This window comes from Eriocheir sinensis, chromosome 21, assembly GCF_024679095.1.
Source record: "Eriocheir sinensis breed Jianghai 21 chromosome 21, ASM2467909v1, whole genome shotgun sequence".
Lineage (NCBI taxonomy): Eukaryota > Metazoa > Arthropoda > Malacostraca > Decapoda > Varunidae > Eriocheir > Eriocheir sinensis.
In genome coordinates this window covers 9782941-9802873 of record NC_066529.1, presented here as the reverse complement: position 1 = coordinate 9802873, position 19933 = coordinate 9782941, and the positions used below count along the sequence as shown (strand labels likewise).

The following is a 19933-nucleotide window of genomic DNA, read 5'->3' as shown; positions in this document are numbered from 1 at the left end:
GGAACACGGCTTTTTACTCAAATGTATACTTAAGACCTTTATTCGAGTTTGGGTCAACAGTTTGGAACACTGCAGGGATGCCTGGAACCTGGGTGACCTGCGGCTGCTGGGGTCAGTGCAGCGCCGCTGGACCAAGCACATAGATGGCCTAGCTGAACTAAGTTATGCTGATCGTCTCAAGGCTCTTACCTATACTCTGTACAAAGCAGGCTTTTGAAAGCTGAATGTTGGAAGATCTTTCATAATCAGTGTGTTATTTCTCCGTCTGATCTATTTACTATTTCCCCAGTCACTACTACCAAGAGGCCACAGATTCAAATTAGCCAAACCACACACCTCCACTGAGTGTAGATGCAGATTCTTCAGTGTTAGGTGCATTGTTCACTGGAACTCCTTCCCAGACAGTGTTGTTGGTGCTGGCACAATTGAGGCATTTAAACGAAGCCTTCACCTCTCCCTTGAACAGTCACTGTTCTCATACATGGAATAATTACCTGTCTGTCAAAACTCATCCCATTATTAACATTGTTCTGTAACAAACTCAAATCCATATACCTTTGCTTAACACCTAGCTGCACATAGCACACAATTCTGTCCATTATTTTGTGCAAGTCATAATGTCCTTAGTTTAACTGATGGACTGGTGTGCCAGCAGTTAAAGGCTATCCATCTAGGTACCACTGATAGGTGAACCATAACAGTAATTTGGGGTAGCCAACCAGGTGAGTAAACCCCAATGTGTGCAAAATGTCTTTTCACTCCCATCGTCGTGAGGTGCATCTTCACCCCAACATTACTCCAATGAACGTGAATCGACTTTTTACCCCAATGACCCATGGTTGCAAACTGTACTCCAGTGTTCAAAGGGGTAAAAAGATGCCCCCGGTGATACCCAAGTGTAGGTACTACACTATTACCCAATATACCCCAAGTAGGTATTATTGCAGCTGAGGTCATCCACAGTTTTTACCTGTATTGTTGTCTAGATCTTGTCATCATGAATTTGTTGTTCCCCCTTTAGTCCATATATTTCACAAACTGATTCTTGATCTTACCTTCTGTCTGTGGGACAATTGAGTTGGGTTAGGTTAGGTTAGATCTTAGCTGTTGGGTCAGGCCAGGTTAGGCTAGATTGGATTTAATTCTGCCTTCTTCATCATCCTGTGAGGACTGCTTATTTTCCTTTGTCTGCCTATTTTGAGGTCAAAACTTTTACTTATGGTTGGTTTTGGTTTGTTTACTATTAAATTACATTATTTGTTTTGCATAAATTACTAGTTTTAGGGAAAGGGGAGAAAAAAAAAAGTGATTTCCAAGAAAACTATGATAGTGTCAGAATTTCAATCAAAAACTATTAGAAATAAGTAATTTTGTCATTGGAATTAGAGGATGACCTAAGCTGAAACTTTACCCCCAATGATACCCCAATGTACTCTATTGATACCACAGTGATATCCCAGTGTACTCCAGTATTACCCTTATGTGAACCAATATTACCTTATAATACCCCACCGATACCCAGATGTAGTACCCATCAGTAATCCACGACTCAGTAGCATTCTTCACAGAGGACGCAGGCCACCAAGACCACTTAACTGACATGGAGATCACAGTTAACAACATCAAGGGAGCCATGAAGGAGCTCAGATCAAATTCTGCAGCCGGGCCTGATGGAGTGCTGGCCATACTGCTCCTGAAATGTGGTGAAGTCCTGGCTCACCCCATCCAAAAGTTATGGAGGTGCTCACTGGACACAGGAATAGTGCCGACTCTAATGAAGAGAGCCACGGTTTGTCCAGTCTACAAAGGAGGGGAAAAGAGTCGGGCCAAAAACTACAGACCAGTTGCCCTAACATCACATCTTATAAAAAATTTCGAGAAATGTGTCAGAGACAAAATTATAGTCTACATGGAAAAGAACAGCCTCCATAGTAACAACCAACATGGCTTTAGAAAAGGGCAGTCCTGTCTCTCCAAACTCCTGAAACACTATGACTGGCTCCTGGAGAATCTGGCTGCGGGCAAGAAAGTAGATGTCGTGTTCCTTGACTTTGCTAAAGCCTTCGACAAGGTTGACCACAGCATTCTACTCCATAAGCTCAAGACTCTGGGGATTAAAGGGAAGCTAGGTATTTGGCTCTACCACTTCCTTACAGAAAGAGTCCAAATTGTCACAGTGGATGGCCACAAGTCCAGTGAGGCCAGTGTCAACACAGTGGTGTGCCACAGGGATCAGTGCTTGGCCCTCTCCTCTTCCTTATACAAATGGGAGACATCGATGAGGGGGTCAGGAGCTCGGTTATTTCCTCTTTCGCCGATGATACCACTGTAAGTCACACAGCCACCACCATGCAGGGAGTGGCCCACCTACAAGAAGACCTCGACAAAGTGTATACCTGGGACACAACCAACAACATGGCATTTAACGAAGACAAGTTTGAAATGCTGAGATGCGGCCCTGACCACACCGTCAAGATGTCCACTTCGTTGCTCACAGAAAGGCCAACAAATATCTGGACAGCCACATGTAAAGTGCCTTGAGGTTCACCTCAGCGACAAGGGTTCCTTCTCACACCACATCACAGAAACAGTAAAGAAGGCAAAGGCACACAATGGCAGGCTGGGTCCTTAGAACATTTGCTTCCAGAGAACCCAAGGTAATGTTAACCCTCTGGAAGGCCCTGGTGCAGCCTATGCTGGACTATTGTAGCCAGCTGTGGTCACCACACAAGAAGGGCGATGTGCAGAGGCTTGAAACTGTGCAGAGAGCCTTCACAAGACAAATCAGGGTTACGTCACCTAAATTACTGGGAATGTCTGCAGAAACTGGGGCTCTATTCACAACAAAGAAGAAGGGAGATGTATCGGGCCATATACTTATCGAAAATTTTAGAAGGTTTGGTGCCGGACCCCACACACAATGCACTGCAAGAGCACGTTAATCAGCGGACTGGACGAAAGTGCAGCAGAAGATCCCTCCCCACAAGAGCCTCAGGTGGAGGCAGAACCCTGCTGGCCTCGAGTCTGTCCCATGAAGGGCCACGAATCTTTAACAGCCTGCCTAAGGAGGTCTGAAACCTAACAGGTTGCCCGGTAAACAGGTTTAAGAATGGTCTGGACAAGCTGCTACAAACAGTCCCAGACGAACCTCCAGTGCCGGGCTACACCTCAAGATGTAGGACTTCCAATACGATACCGGACCAAATCGCCCTGTTGAATAGGGATGGCAGGACCGGGAGCAGCAGTGGACCACCACAACTGCGAGGCGGGGCCTCTAAACAACACCAAGTAAACCAAGCAAGTACCCTCAAAGGGTTGCAAGAGTGGCCACTGATGGAACCGCAGATTTCTTTGCTGCAAAGAAATCAGATCAGAGGGAGGCACTTTTAATTAATTAGACATTATTGTGGTAACAATTTCTCTTCAGAGTTCTGAGCAAATAAGCATAGCATGTGAAAATATGCATGCCTACATATAGGAGTTATATCTGGAAAGAGTAAACTGTTTCAAAAGTTTGGAAATTTTCAGAATAAAATCAAGAATGCTAACTCCTTGTGGTCGGCTGTTAATAAACATCCCAGCCAGGTTCCTCATCCAACCTCAGGAAGCTACTGCAACTTGTGTTGTGCCATGTCAATTGTGAGTAGAAAAGGAAGTGACAGGCTGGAAAAAAAGTATGTGTGTGTATTTGCCTATTTGTATTTACCTATTTGTGGTTTACAGGGAATGATAGACCTGTCTCCCTGTCCAGCCTCTCCTTCATTCGATTGACACTCCTCACCTCCACAGTCTTCTCCTTTAGATCATTCCACCCATCTACACATCTGTATGGGAAACTTGACTTCATTTTATCCTTCAAACATGTTCCCTTTTTCATCTTACTGTGTCTTCTCAGCCCCCTCTTCCCCTCTTGTCACAATCAGGTCACTTGTATTCAATTTGTCCACTCCACTAGTAAATTTATACAAAGCTATTAGGTCTCCTCTTCATCTCCTCTCCTTGAGCATCGTAAATTCAATTTCCTCCAATCTTTTCTTATATAGTAGACTCGATAACTCCAGTACCATTATGGTCGCTTTCCTCGGTTTCCTTTCCATCTTCTTTATATATATATATATATATATATATATATATATATATATATATATATATATATATATATATATATATATATATATTTTGTGTGTGTGTGTGGGGGGGGGGGGGGGGAAACCAAACCAATGCTGCATATTCCAATCTTGGTCTTATCAATGGCATGATTTTTTCATCGTATCCTATCTATGTAATGAAATGCCATTCTAATATTTTGCAACAAATGACCGGTGGGAATCTCTCGTTCATTATCTTAGTCTGCAATGCTACATCCTCATAGACCCTTCCCTCCACTTTTAGTTTGTTGATTCCCTCCTTGTAGTTTAGGTTCCTCTTTACACTTGTCTACTATCCCTTTTTCAAAATTTATTTTTTCCTGACGTATTCGTTCCTAGTTCTTTTGTACTTTTCTTTTGTTCTGCTGTTCCTTCTCTTTCTCCATTTGGTCCACGCTGCATCCCGTTCTTTTTTTGCCGTCTCGCACCTGTTATACAATTCCTTTCTCCAGTTCTCTTTGCTTTCTACTTTTGGTACATGTTTATCTATTCCTGAGTTATAAGTGTGTGTGTATTTACCTAGTTGTATTTACCTAGTTGTGACATACAGGAAAAGAGCTACGCTCGCGCTGTCCCGTCTCCATATCCGCTCTTATCCAACTTTTCCTTAAAATCATGAATGTTTCTTGCACAAACCACCTCCTCCAGTCCATTCCACAGCTCAATGCTTCTGTTTGGGAAGCTAAACTTTTTCACACCTTGCCTACTCGTGGTCGCCCTCAACTTCTTTCCATGTCCTCTTGTTTCTCTCTCGCTCCACACACACAGGTCCTCTCTGTCCTGATTCTCCACCCTGCTCGCCACCCTGTACACCACTATCAGGTCTCCTCTTTCTCTTCTCTCCAGGGTTTTGAGCCCCATGCTATTGAGTCTCTCCTCGTAAGTCCGATCCCTAAGTTCCGGTACCATCTTAGTTGCCATTCTCTATTCTTTCCAGCTTTCTTATATTCTTCTTTTCGTGAGGAGACCAGACCACTGCTGCATACTCCAACCTTGGCCTTATCATTGTAACTATTATTTTCTTCATCATCTCTTTGTCCAAATACACAAATGCCGTCCTTATGTTCTTCAGCAAATTCATAGTTTGTCCTGTTATCCTGTTGATGTGTTTGTCCGGTGACATGTTCTCTGAGGTAGTCACTCCCAAATCTTTTTCTTTCATTCCTCTGCATATTACCTCACTTCCCATCTTATAATCATATTCACATCTTCTACCACTCCTACCAGACTATTTTTTTTACATTTCCCAAGGTTGAATTCCATCTGCCATGTACCACTCCACTCCCATATTTTGTCCAGGTCCCTCTGCAATGCCTCACAGTCTTTCACATCATTGAGTCATCTCAATAGCTTCGCATCATCTGCAAACAAACTCACATAGCTGGTCACTCCGTCCACCATATCATTTATATAAACAGCAAACATTATTGGCGCCAGCACCGAACCTTGTGGGACCCCACTCATCACTGGGCACCAGTTGGAAACCCTGTCCTTGATTATTGTCCTCATTTCCCTGTTAGCTAGGAAGTCCTCCAGCCACTTAATCAGTCCATCACCCACTCCACCCCTATTTTTAATTTTCCAAATTAGTCTTCTGTGCGGTACTTTGTTGGATGCCTTTTTCAAATCCAGGTACACTCCATCCCCCCAGCCTTCTCTCTCTTGTATTAAATCTGTCACCCTTGAGTAATAACATAACAAGTTGGTGACACACGATCTCCCTCTCCTGAATCCAAACTGGCAATCCGAGATCCTTCGCTCACTTTCTCAACAACTCGACCACCTGTTTTTAACTAGCCTCTCACATATCTTTGCAACCACACTAGTGAGTGATACCAGTCTGTAATTTAATGGGTCCTCTCTCTTTCCTCCTTTATAAATTGGTACTATGTTTGCTCTCTTCAATCTTGTGGTACCCTTCCTTCACTCAGGGAGGCGCTCATTATGGAGTGCAGTTTCTCTGCAAGTTGCTCACTACATTCTTTCAGGATCCACCCTGATGCTCCATCCGGCCCTGTTGCCTTTCTTACATCCAGCTTGTTCAAGCTTTCTTTGACCTCCTGCACCATTAACTGTATCTCCTGCATAACCCTTCCTCTTTCCTGGCTCGGTGGTTGTACGAATTCGTCTTCCTTTGTGAAAACTCTATGAAAGCTATTGTTCATCACTTCTGCCATCTCTGCTGGGTCTTCATATGTAGTTCCATCCATTTTCAGTTTATCAATTGTTTCTCTATTCTTTAATTTGCCGTTCACATGTCTATAAAATAATTTAGGTTGGTCTTTGCATTTGTCGATTATATCTTTTTCATATTTCCGTTTTTCTTCTCTTCTAATCTTTGTATATTCATTCCTTGCTTGTTTGATATTGTTCCAAGCATTGATTCTTCTTTGTCTCCTTCATCCCTTCCAGGCTTCCTCCTTTCTTTTTCTAGCTGCCTCGCATCTTTTGTTAACCCTTTCATTGCTAAGCGCTCGCAATGAGACTATCCCCTCAGGCGCGCTCGGGCACCCCAGCGGGGGAAGGGGATCTCTTTTAACCGCTATATCTCAAAACTATTCATCAGTTACAAAACAAAAACACCATTGGAAAGAGGAGGCCAAGATCTATAATATTCGGTTATGTAAGCCTCTCCTGCGAACGTACAGGCACGTTCAGGGGGTGTTTTTTGCTGTGAGTGTGACTGGCGCTCACAGCGAGCTTTTAGCACCACCAGCAAGTGACGCTAGTGCTCGCTCTTTTAACCGCTGTATCTCAAAAACTATTCATCACAGCTAAAAAACAAAAACACCATTGGAAAGAGGAGGCCAAGATCTATACGATTCAGTAATGTAAGCCTCTCCTGCGAAAGTACAGGCACGTTCAGGGGGTGTTGCCTGTGAAGACGTACATTTATACGTGCGCGACGGTCAGCCGTAAGGCAACTACTGTAGATCTCTTGATGATGGGGTGCTGGCAGGGCAGTATTGCCAACTGCAAAATTTACAACTATTTGGTCAAAATATCAGTCATGTGATGGGTGAAGCTATGCAAAAATGTCGCTATGTTGGTCAACAAGTAACATCCACCAGTTGCTCGTCTGTAGATTTTCCGCGCTGGGCTGACATGATTTTCCACCAAATTTAGTGAAGAACCCACTCGGTGGGACGACCTGAGGATGTACTTTTCCGATTTCCGTGGAATAATTATTGCTTCCAGGATAGAGACCCTCTGTGTGTGCTCAGCGCATCACAGAGGTGATTGTCTCTGGAATGGAGGCATACATTCCTCGTTCTTTCTCTACTCCTCACGCTAAAAAGCCTTGGTTTAATCACGCTTGTTCTCGTGCTGTCAATGATAGAGAGGTAGCTCACAAAAGGTACCAGAGCCTTCAAACTAATGCTAATTATGAACTTTACATTTCTGCCCGAAATCGTGCCAAATCTATTCTCCGACTAACCAAAATTCTTTCATTAATAGAAAATGTCAAAACCTTGCTTTCTCTAACTCTTCCCGTGACTTCTAGCATCTAGCCAAAACATCTCCTCCAACTTCACTTCTTCATCTTTCCTCCACTCTCAGTCCTGACGGCAACACTGCCGCCTCATCTATCTCTAAGGCTGAACTCTTCTCTCAAACTTTTCTAAAAACTCCACTCTGGATGATTCTGGGCATATTCCTCCTACTCATCCCCTCTGACTCCTTTATGCCTGTTATAAAGATTCTTCAAAATGATGTTTTCTATGCCCTCTGGCCTCAACTCTCAGAAGGCTTATGGACCTGATGGACTGTCTCGTATGTCCATAAAAACTGTGCTTCCGTGCTGACACCGTGCCACTCTTTTGCCTCTACCTGTCAACATCTACCTTTCCTTCTTGCTGGAAGTATGCCTTCATACAATCTGTGGCTAAGAAGGGTGACCATCCGATCCCTCAAACTACCGTCCTTAGCTTTACTTTCGTTTATCTAAAGCTTTTGAATCAATCCTTAACCGGAAGATTCAAAAGCACCTTTCCACTTCTGACCTTCTATCTGATCGCCAGTATGGGTTCCGCAAGGGCGTTCAACTGGTGATCTCCTAGCCTTCTTAACTGACTCTTGGTCATCCTCTCTTAGCCGTTTCGGAGAAACTTTTGCTATTGCGCTGGACATATCAAAAGCTTTTGATAGGGTCTGGCACAAATCTTTGCTTTCTAAACTACCCTCCTACGGTTTCTATCATTCTCTGTACCTTTATCTCCAGTTTCCTTTCTGACCGTTCTATTTCTGCCGTGGTAGACGGTCACTGTTCTTCCCTAAATCTATTAACAGTGGTGTCCCACAGGGTTCTGTCCTATCTCCCACTCTTTTCTGTTGTTCATTGATGATCTTTCCAAAACGAACTGTCCTATCCATTCCTACCGATGATTCCACTCTGCATTACTCAACTTCTTTTAATAGAAGACCCACCCTTCAGGAACTTAACGACTAAGGCTGGAGGCTGCAGAACGCTTAGCCTCAGGCCTTACTATTATTTCCGATTGGGGCAAGAAGAACCTGGTGTCCTGCAACGCCTCACAAACACAGTTTCTCCACCTATCCACTCGACACAATCTTCCAAACAACTATCCCCTATTCTTTGACAACACCCAGCTAACACCTTCCTCAACACTAAACATCCTCGGTCTATCCTTAACTCAAAATCTCATATGGAAACTTCATATCTCATCTCTTACTAAATCAGCTTCCTCGAGGCTGGGCGTTCTGTACCGTCTCCGCCAGTTCTTCTCCCCTGCACAGTTGCTGTCCATATACAGAGGCCTTGTCCGCTCGTATGGAGTATGCATCTCATGTGTGGGGGGGCTCCACTCACACAGCTCTTCTGGACAGAGTGGAGGCTAAGGCTCTTCGTCTCATCAGCTCTCCTCCTCATACTGATAGTCTTCTACCTCTTAAATTCCACCGCAATGTTGCCTCTCTTTCTATCTTCTATCGATATTTCCACGCTGACTGCTCTTCTGAACTTGCTAACTGCATGCCTCCCCCCCTCCCGCGGCCCCGCTGCACTCGACTTTCTACTCATGCTCATCCCTATACTGTCCAAACCCCTTATGCAAGAGTTAACCAGCATCTTCACTCTTTCATCCCTTACGCTGGTAAACTCTGGAACAATCTTCCTTCATCTGTATTTCCTCCTGCCTACGACTTGAACTCTTTCAAGAGGAGGGTATCAGGACACCTCTCCTGTATTTGATCTTCCTTTCGGCCACCTCTTTTGTTTTACTTTGGGAGCAGCGAGTAGCGGGCTTTTTTTTTATTATTGTTTTCTTTTTTTGTTGCCCTTGAGCTGCCTCCTTTGTTGTAAAAAAAAAAAAAAAATGGCAATCCTGTGTTGTGAGAATTAGTGTTGGAACACACTCATACGTGGGAGATTTGAGTGCGGCTGGAGGTCGCAGCGAGCGTTTAGCGCCTCCAGCAAATACGCCTAACACCCGCTGCAAGCGTTTAGTTATGAAAGGGTTAAACCACTCCTTTTTACCAACATCCTTTTTGGTTACCTTAGGGACATATCTATTCTCGGCTTCTTTGCACAGCTTTAAAAACTCCTCCCACTTGTCTTGTGTACTTTTGGCTTTGTACAGCCCACTCCAATTTGCATTTTCAAAAAAAGTTTTCATATTAACAAAGTCTGCCTTAAAGTAGTTACTTCTCCCTATTTTGTGATCCTCTTTTCGGTCAATCGTTCTCTTTTACTTCAAATTCCATAATCGCATGGTCACTCTTTGCTATTGGGCAGTCTATTTTAATATTTTCTATTACTTCCGGTTCCTTGCTAAAAACCAGGTCTAATCTTGATGCCTCTCCTTCTTTCATGAATTTAGTATGTTCCTTAAACCATTGCGTCAGCACATGTTCCATTGCCAGTTGCAGGAGTCTTCCTCCCCACGACTCTTCTGTTCCCTGCGTCTGCCAATCCTCCCATTCTACCTCTTTGCAATTAAAATTACCCATTAAAATTATTCTCTCACCCTCTCTCAACATTCCATCCAGGCAACTCACCGTGTCTTGTATCATTTGTTCATATTCTCGGACCTTCCATGCATTGGTTCTTGGTGGCACATACCCTACTTCCTTCAGCACCCACAATTTTCACTTTCAGTACCTCTGCCAAGCCTTCACCCTCAAGCACCTCTTCCACCCTAATGCCTTTCCTTACCATCAACATCACACCTCCTCCCTGTTTTCTCTTTCTGTCTCTCCACCATATATTGTATGCACCTTCTCCAATCCCCACCACCTCAACTGAGTCACACAACTTAGTTTCTGTCAGCCCCACAATATCAGGTTCTCTGTATCTCAAATAGTCATTAAACTCAATCCACGATGACACTATTCCATTGATGTTCGTATAAGACACTTTCCATCCTTCCTCCTTTCCTTTTTGACTTTTTCTCTCCTTCCTCTCGTCACCATGAACCACTTCCTCTCTTTTGTGTGTGTGTGTGTGTGTTTACCTAGTGTCACCTAGTTGTAGTTTTACAGGGCCTGGGCTTATGTTCGTGTGGTCCCGTATCTGTATTTGTCCAACTTTTCCTTAAAGCTTTGCACACTCTTCGCCGATACTACATCCTCACTTAGTCTGTTTCAAACCTCTATATTTCTTTGCGGTAAGCTATATTTCTTTATGTCTCTCAAGTATCTTCCTTTCCTCAATTTTTTACTGTGTCCTCTTGTGTTCCTGGTGTTTATTCCTTCTTTTAGTAGTAACTCCTCATAATCTACTTCCATTTTGCTCATTTGTTTTTTTGTGAATTCTAATCTAGATTTTAAGTCAACTTGTGATGTTAAGTATTGTATGTGAGGCTGGTCCACTGGGGTATGGACTCATAGTACTGTGATATTTAAAATCTTTCATATAAATTTTTCATAAATATAATAAAGGGTGTCCGAAGCTAACCCGATTTGGGGTCATTTCGGACGCCTGCATTGAAGTTGGACAGTCATAGAAAATGTGTTTGGAGAACTACCCTGGAATCCCAGTATATTCTCGGACATATATGAGGTCAGTTCGGACAGTTTTAGGTTTTTAAAAATTTTTTTTATGCCATTACAAAAATATAGTTACTCCCTGATAAAGTTGAGGTATTACATACCATAGAGTAGGAACACATCATCATTTTCCTTCTATTTTGGTTAAACAAAACACTTATACATTTTTTAATACCTACTTTACCTACGTAGGTAATAGCTACGACCTTAGCAAGTTGCATATGAAAAAAAAAAGCTTAGAATCACTTGTAGGTAAAAACTAAAACATTTCTTTTAGTTAAGTGCCTAACAAAGATTTAACATTTTACTTACAATGATATTACCTGTGATTTAAGACACATAGGTACCTATATTTTGTGGAAATTCACTGATCACAGATCATCCCTCACACATTCCACCAGCCTACACTCTGCTAGGCCTACTCACCACACCTCATCACCACACATACTATAGCTGAAAAAAAACTGACTAGTCCTTCACTGATCACCCAGCTCTGTCTTGAGCACAGGTCCAATATTAGCACTTGAAAAGAAACAATATTCATTTTCTTAAAAAAAAACAATATTCCTTTCCCTTAAAAGATTGATGATTGATTGATAGTTTATTGTTGCAAGTAAAACAACAAAGGAGAAGGGAGGAGCATGCCATCCCAACCCCCAGGCAGTACAGAGTGTGATTATACAACTAAGGATACATGTGTAAGTAGCACCAGGAAACTAAAAAGATACAATGGTAGGGGACAAGTGCTAAAAAAATAAAGGCCTTGATTTAGTCAGGGGAGTAGACATAAGGGACTGTACATATAGACTACAATCTAGGGGCAAATGCAGGATATTCACTAAGCACAGCTGAAAGAACATTATTGTTAATGAACCAGCCCACCAGCCCAGGCAGGTCCCAGTGGCCCTGTGGGTGGTAGGCACTAATAGCAGAACATTGCAGGACATAGTGTTTGAGCGTGTGACCCCCTGGCCTGGTACACAAGCGGCAAGGTACAGGGTCAGCCCCACTGACCCCCCAGTAATATCTATAGCCCAGCTTCAGTCGCATCACCATCAGATCATAGGATGCACTAAGCCTACCATAAGTGTGGGTGCAGATACTTGATACCTGGGCATAGTGAATGCTGGAGGGACTACCATCCTGACACCTCAAGGCAAGCTGATTGGTAACAGACTCACTAACAAGGGATCCAAGTCTATTCTTAACATAATTATAGGTGTATTCAACACCTGGGTGTACATTGAGATCATCAGAGGCAGCACGAGCAAGTCTGTCTACCTTTTCATTATGGGGCAGCCCAACATGTGAGGGCACCCAGATGAAGTGTGCAGTAGCACCACAGTGCTCCAGCAGGCTAAGGGCACTAAGGCACTTATTGACTATATCACAGTCAGAAGGGGAGGAAGACAGAAGTGCATACAAGGCACATTGACTATCAACAAACAGGTACACATCTTTCCCGAGAGCTACAGTGATATGGAGGGCTTCATATATGGCATAGAGTTCTGCCCTTGTGGAAGACAGATGATCAGGAAGCCTCTTAGAAACCTCAGTGTCAGTGTATTCAGAGGGGGCGGCATAGTCCCTAATAAATAATCCACAACCAGTCTTGGTGCCATTGACAGAGCCATCACAAAACACATGGACAGCCTGGGTGCAGGGATATGCAGACAATTTGGTCAGAAAATGGTCCTGCAGGACTTGAGAAAGCCAAGAATCTTTAGGTTTATCTAATTTTTCTATATCAACACTGACTCTATGAGGTTTCCAAGAGGGATAAAAAGGGCTGCTAATGAGGGCAAGACACGGTTCAAGGACACCAAGGTCAGATAAGAGCTTGTGGAGCTTTCTAAGGTACGATTTGGCTAGAATGTTAGGGGTGGGCTGAAAGTTACCAAGAGCCTGCCTGAGCTGAGTGTCCCCGTGACAAATCATGCGGCAGACTGTGCGGCAAGTAATTTCCTGAATTCTGCAGACAACACTGGGCAGTTCCAAATCAGCTCTGAGGACTTCAAGCTTTGCCGTCCTGGGACAACCTAGAATAATTCGCATTGCCTCATTTTGTATGAGCTCCAAGGGCTTCAGCTGAGAGGGGCTACAACGCACCAGAACTGGGGCAGCATAATCAATCAGAGACCGAATGACAGAGAGATAGAACATCCTAAGAATGGGAATTCCTGCTCCAAGACCCCCGTTTGCTAAGACACGTAACGGGGCAAGGCGAGGTAGACAGAGATTGCGTACATAGTCAATGCAATGGGTATACTTCTTAAAACTAAGTTGCACTCCTAAATACTTATAACATTGTACTCGGCCTAAGGCGACAGTATTAAAGCTCGGTGAACGACATATTTTGAGACTTGTCTGATATTTAGTTTTTGAGGCATTGACAATCAGACCCATATGTATACAAAGGTCCTCAAGGTGCTGCAGGGCTGTGGTCAGGGTTCCAGGGGAATCACACTGAATGAGGATGTCGTCGGCATAAATGACAATTTCAGTGCCCTGAGGAAAGGAGTGCCGGGCAATCTTATCCATAAAGATATTGAATAACATGGGGCTGAGGACTCCACCTTGAGGGGTGCCTAGGTCAAAGGACTCTTCAGTTGATACTGCACCATGGAACCATACCCTAGCCCGTTTGTTGTACAAGTACTCCCTGATCCACCCTAAAAGTCTCCTTTTCACACCTTTCATGATGAGTTCCTCCATGATAACATCCTTATTGGCCCTATCAAAGGCACCCTTGAGGTCTATAAAAGCTCTGCAGGTGACAGTGTCATTACTCAAACATTTAACAAAACAATTGGCAGTGGAGCGACCCTTCATAAACCCATGGAGATTAGGGGACATCAAAGTCACCCACCTTATGAATGAGTCGTTGCAGGATAACCCTTTCCATTAGCTTGCATAAACAACTGGTGAGAGAAATTGGACGAAAAGTGCCGTCACCCTTAGGGATGGGAACAATGAGAGCAGATTTCCATGAAGGAGGCAAAACACTGGAGGAATACGACATGTTAAAGAGATCAAGAATGGGGTTATCAGGCAGGGCAAGGAGAGGGTAAAGGACGTCATAGGTTAAACCATCCTGACCAGGGGCCGTCGACTTGCCAGGCCGAATAGTGCGGAGGAGCTCATCCAAAGTAAGAGGAACACAAGTGTCGTCTACCAGGGCCACATTATGATGTACAAGGGCCATGCGCCGCAACTGATGGCTGGCAAGAGCATCTCGATGGGCGGCAGGCAGCCCAGCCACAGCAGAGGCATTCGTCCATGTTTGCAATAAAGTCTGTGCCCTCCCAGCAGGATCAGGATCCCTAACGGGATGGTTAGGTTTGCCCCAGACCTTGTTGACATGGAGCCAAATCCTCTGCAGTGTCTGAGTCTTACGCAACCGCCCCGAGAAGTCACCCCAGTATTGCCTGTTGACGAAGGTCAGTGAGGTGTCGAGCAGCAGACACCATTGCATCCCTGGCATCATAGTCGGTGGGGTCACGCTGCCATCGCCGCTGATAGGTGGCAAGAGTTTGCTGGCAAGAAAGTATGACAGGATCCTTAGCATAATAGGAGGAGCAATGAGTGACGGCATATACCCTAGGAGCCCTATAAGACGGGGACACAAAGCCTTCAATAACTGCAACAAGGCCCTGATACAAGGAATTAACATCAGAGAAGGTAGCCTTGGCAACAGTGTACCAAGACTCAACACATGAAACAAGCCTTGGCACTCGGGCAGCAGGAACAGTAAGCCTCTTTCTAGGTGTAATAGGCACAAAAGACCAAGGGAGAGTAGTTTTCAGAGCAAAGTGGTCGCTGAGTAAGGTAGGCAACAAGCAAGTCTCAATAGAGCACAGGGGCATGTTGGACAGGGCTACATAGTCTAACCTGCCACCTTGAGTGTGTGTAGGGACACTGTCACCTGTGAGCGTTACAGTATCTGTGGCGTTAAGAAAAGCTTTCCAACGAATCCCATTTGCATTGGTGGTCAAATGACTGCCTAGGTCCTTATGATGAGCATTGAGATCCCCCATTAGCAATGATTTTTCTTCCAAGAAGTAACCTGGGAGGTTGTCAGCACGAAAGGCACAAGCATGAACATACAAATTTATACAATACAGGGGACCATTAGGAACATGCAGACACACAATAAGACACTCCATACAACCCGTAAACCCCATCTCATGAAAAGTAAAAGGAAGTCCATTTTTGACATATGTTGTTAACCCTCTACTGCTACCATCTCCAGGTCCTAGAGAGTGATTCACATAACCTCTCAACTGTGGCACCTCGGGCCTGACCTCTTGTAGGGCAATGGAAAAAATCTTTTTTTTTTTTAAACTCCCAGATACGGCCGAGGTCGGATATGGTACACCCAGATAATTGAGGGTTTACTGTATATTATATATATATATATATATATATATATATATATATATATATATATATATATATATATATATATATATATATATATATATATATATATATATATATATATATATATATATATATATATATATATATATATATATATATATATATATATATATATATGCTATGTCTATGTATGTTATTCCTGTTCTCTATCAGAATATTATGAATCATAAAGATGCACCAACTATACAAATACTTTTATGTTTTTTGAGATGCAATCTGATAAGATTTATTAAACATTCTAAGATGCATCATTCCTTCCAGGAGGCAGTGAAGGTGGTGGTGGAACCAACATCCACCCTTCATGATGAGGCTGTGAGTCTTACTGTGGATGGCCTCAAACCCAAACAGAATATAACACTGGAGGCCTCAATGACTGACAGCCGAGGAGTTCCATTTTTTTCATATTCACATTACAAGTGAGTTCCTTGGCTGCTTTTCTTAAAATGCCTGATTCTTTGTCTGTGGGAGTTAGGGATTCTTTGTAAGGCCATTCATGGATGGTATTTTGCACTCCCCAATAAGATGCAGGCCGTATGTATAATTCACTCTTGTTGTTATATCACTTATTTATTATGTAGACAGGTATACCTCTCATTTAATGTGAGTTTAAAATACACATACAGTATTTGGTTTGACACTATGTTAAAAAGCCAGTATATATTTTAAATTACACGATTTCTTTAGATTAACGCGTTTCGATCCGAGTCAAAATTCGCGGCAGGAGTTTAATTAATTATCAGAATAGCCGCCAGCTTCCAGGTGTTTTCTCGTGATTCCTGCTCTGTTTCAGCGGTTTAGGGCTACTTTTATCAACAAGTTCCGCCAGAAGTGCTACGTAGGAGTTGGCAACACTAACCTGCACTGCTTGGTTGATGAACTGTTCAGCTCCAGTCCTCATGGAATGAACATGTCAGCTCCACACACACATAATGATAAAGAAAGAGTTATTAGTAAAATCAATAGAATATGGAGAGGGAAAAGCAGAGATAGTGAGTGTAAGCTTGGAAAACAAGAACAGAGAAAGGATGACGATTGCAGTAACATATGTACCACCAAAAACTACATCATGGAGTAAAGAAGATTATGAAAACATGATTGATGACACCATACAGAGTTTGAGGAGATTACTTAAGGCAAACAAAGGAGTAATACTAGTTGGCGATTTCAATTGTAAAGAGGTTGACTGGGAGAGGTTTGAGAGCAATGGTAGTGATGTGGCATGGGGGAATAGATTCTTGAATTTAATGATGGAAAATTTGATGATACAAAGGGTGAAGGAAAGAACTAGATATAGAAGAGACGATGAACCGGCAAGACTGGATTTGGTGTTGACAAGAGAAATTCACGTGAAGGATGAATTGAGGTATGATTGCCCCCTGGGAAAAAGTGATCACGTGCTCATAGAGATGGAAATGGAGGAGGAAGGAAGAGAACAAGACAAGACTTATAGAAGCAATAGATTAAACTATAGGAAAGCAGGGGTGGAAAACCTCAAGAAGTTTTTTGGTGAAATGGATTGGAATGAGTTAATGAGTACAAGCGAAGTTCAAGGAAAATATGATATTTTCATGAGGGCGCATAACACAGGTGTTATGAAGTTCGTACCAAAATACAGACCGAGGGAGAGGGCTAAAAGGACTGGTTTAATGCAAGATGCAAAGGCAAAAGTAAAGAGAGACAAAGCGTGGTCAAGATTAAAAAGAAACAAAAATCAAAGAAACAGAGAAGACTTTAAGGCAACGAGAAATGAGTACGTGAAAGTGAGAAAGGAAGAAAAGATATGAAAAGGATATTGTGGAAAAGTGTAAAGAACCTAAACTATTTTATAGATTTATAAATGGAAAAATTAAATCAAGAGAAACAATTGAAAGACTGACTGAAGAGAATGTAGAGATTGAGGATCCCAAAGGCATGGCGGAATTATTTAACAAAAAATTCCAGCAAGTGTTTACCAAAGAATCAGTATTTAATGAACTACAAGAAAACAACTTAGATGTATATATGGAAGAGGTCAAAATAGATAAAGAGGAGATAAAAAAAACTATTGGGGGAATTGGAAGAAGGGAAGGCCGTGGGTCCGGATGGAGTTTCAGGTTTTATACTTAAAGAGTGCAGAAATGAGCTAGTTGGCCCGATATATGACATCATTAGGTGCTCAATTAAAACGGGCACAGTGCCTAGGGAGTGGAAGAGGGCAGAAGTGGTACCTATATACAAAAGTGGAAAAAAGGAAGAACCCCTAAATTACAGACTGGTGTCTCTGACCAGTGTAGTATGCAAAATATGTGAGAAATTAATAAAAGAACAATGGATGAGATTTCTAGAAGAACATAATTTAATCACAAACAATCAATATGGGTTTAGGAAAGGCCGCTCATGTGTGACAAACTTGCTGAGCTTTTACTCAAGAGTGACGGACAAATTACAGGAAAGAGACGGATGGGTGGATTGCATTTACCTAGACTTAATGAAGGCATTTGACAAAGTTCCACATTCAAGACTGCTGTGGAAACTAGAAAATAAAGGAGGAGTGAGAGGGAAAATGAAGTGCTGGATGGAAAGCTACTTAAGAGGAAGAGAGATGAGAACTGTGGTTAAGGACACTAGATCGGAATGGAGAGCGGTGGAAAGTGGAGTGCCCCAGGGGTCGGTTTTGGCACCAGTACTCTTCCTAGTCTATATTAATGATATGCCAGAGGGAATAAACAGCTACATGAGCCTGTTCGCGGATGATGCTAAACTGCTAAGACAGATAAGAAACAGTGAAGACTGCAAGGAGCTGCAAGAGGACCTAGACAAGATTTGGAAATGGAGTCAGAAATGGGAGATGAAATTCAACGTGAGGAAATGTCATGTTATGGAAATGGGAAAAAGTGTAGAAAGACCAAAATGGACATATAAAATGGGAGATGGGGAAATATTAAAGAAAGTAAATGAAGAGAGAGACTTGGGAGTAATAATGCAAGATTATATGCAACCAGGAAGTCATATAAATCGGATCTTTGGTGATACATATAACATGGTGAGAAATATAGGTATAGCATTCCACTACATGGACAAAGAAATGATGAAAAAATTAATAACTACTATGATCAGACCTAAACTAGAATACGCGGAAACAGTGTGGTCTCCACATATGAAGAAACACATAGTAAAACTAGAAAGAATACAGAGGATGGCAACAAAAATGGTTCCAGAACTGGAGGGACTGACATATGAAGAGAGACTAAAGGAAATGGACTTGCCAACACTGGAACAAAGAAGAGAAAGAGGAGACCTAATACAAATATATAGGCTATTGAGTAAAATGGAAGAAGTAGATAACGAGAAATTGCTACTAAGAGAGGAACCTTCCAGCAGGAATACTAGAGGACATAGTAAAAAGTTGAGGAAGGGAAGATGCTCAAGAGACATAAAGAAATATAGCTTCCCACAAAGAAATATAGAGGTTTGGAACAGATTAAGTGAAGAAATAGTATCGGCAAAGTGTGTGCAAAGTTTCAAGGAAAAGTTGGATAATTATAGATACGGAGACGGGACCACACGAGCGTAAGCCCAGGCCCTGTAAAACTACAACTAGGTAAATACAACTAGGTAAATACACACGTCGGTCAGCTGCCAACCTGTGTGGACGCGAGAGACGGAGCTCCGGGAGATTTTAGTTAATTTAGCTTTTAGCTTTTTAGCTTTTTGACTTAATGTTTTACCTATTTTACCCTGCTGGCGCTGGGAGGACAGAGCCCCGAGGGATTTTAACTGTTTTTAACTTTTTGACTTTTTTACTTCTAACGTGTTAGCTTTTTAACCCTTAGAGTACGGGTGGCGATATATTTCTCTGGATGCTGTGCGCGGGGAAAATTTAGACATTTAAAAGAGGTGGAAATGGTGTCTTTCTTCTTTGCAATAATTGTATATTCATCTAGTATATATGGTGGTGTAATGAAACTTCTCTCCTAATAACAAAAAAAGTTATAACAGCCAAAAATATTGTGCATCTCTCTCTCTCTCTCTCTCTCTCTCTCTCTCTCTCTCTCTCTCTCTCTCTCTCTCTCCCTCCTCTGTCAATGTCACTACCTTAGCAGTCATCAGAGTCACTGTCACTTTGATTCGCCCGCGCTCTTCTTCAGATGAACTGCTTGACACGTCACGAGACATGACAGATGTATTCTGAACGAAAGTGGAAAATGATCTGTGGCCTTCGATAGGGCACGTGCTGAGACGAATGAAAGTGTGTACGGATACCAAATGCCTCCACCATTCTTCTGAGTCAAGAACTGGCGGTATATTTGAAATGTAGGGAGCGTAGAGTGTGATGATTATATATATGATCCCCG

The 19933-nt window shown here is 42.6% G+C and overlaps 1 protein-coding gene and 1 long non-coding RNA gene across 25 annotated transcripts in view; one reads left to right on the top strand and one right to left on the bottom strand.

The window, feature by feature from the left end:
* LOC127001642 (acyl-coenzyme A thioesterase 1-like) overlaps window positions 1-19933 on the top strand; it is a 111853-nt gene that overhangs the window by 60739 nt on the left and 31181 nt on the right. For 6 of the 24 annotated variants that reach the window (XM_050866571.1, XM_050866578.1, XM_050866572.1 and 3 more), the window contains one exon: window positions 15861-16015. The exons of 8 other annotated variants lie outside the window; for them this stretch is intronic. In XM_050866571.1, the coding sequence (XP_050722528.1) occupies window positions 15861-16015 (155 nt within the window). Of the gene's footprint in view, window positions 1-3528; window positions 3640-15860; window positions 16016-19933 lie in introns of those variants that run through there. 10 more of the 24 variants (XM_050866570.1, XM_050866558.1, XM_050866581.1 and 7 more) reach the window with 3 other exon arrangements.
* The window catches only part of LOC127001646 (uncharacterized), a 28291-nt gene that overhangs the window by 3774 nt on the left and 4584 nt on the right, over window positions 1-19933 (bottom strand). The gene's annotated exons all lie outside the window — the stretch shown is intronic.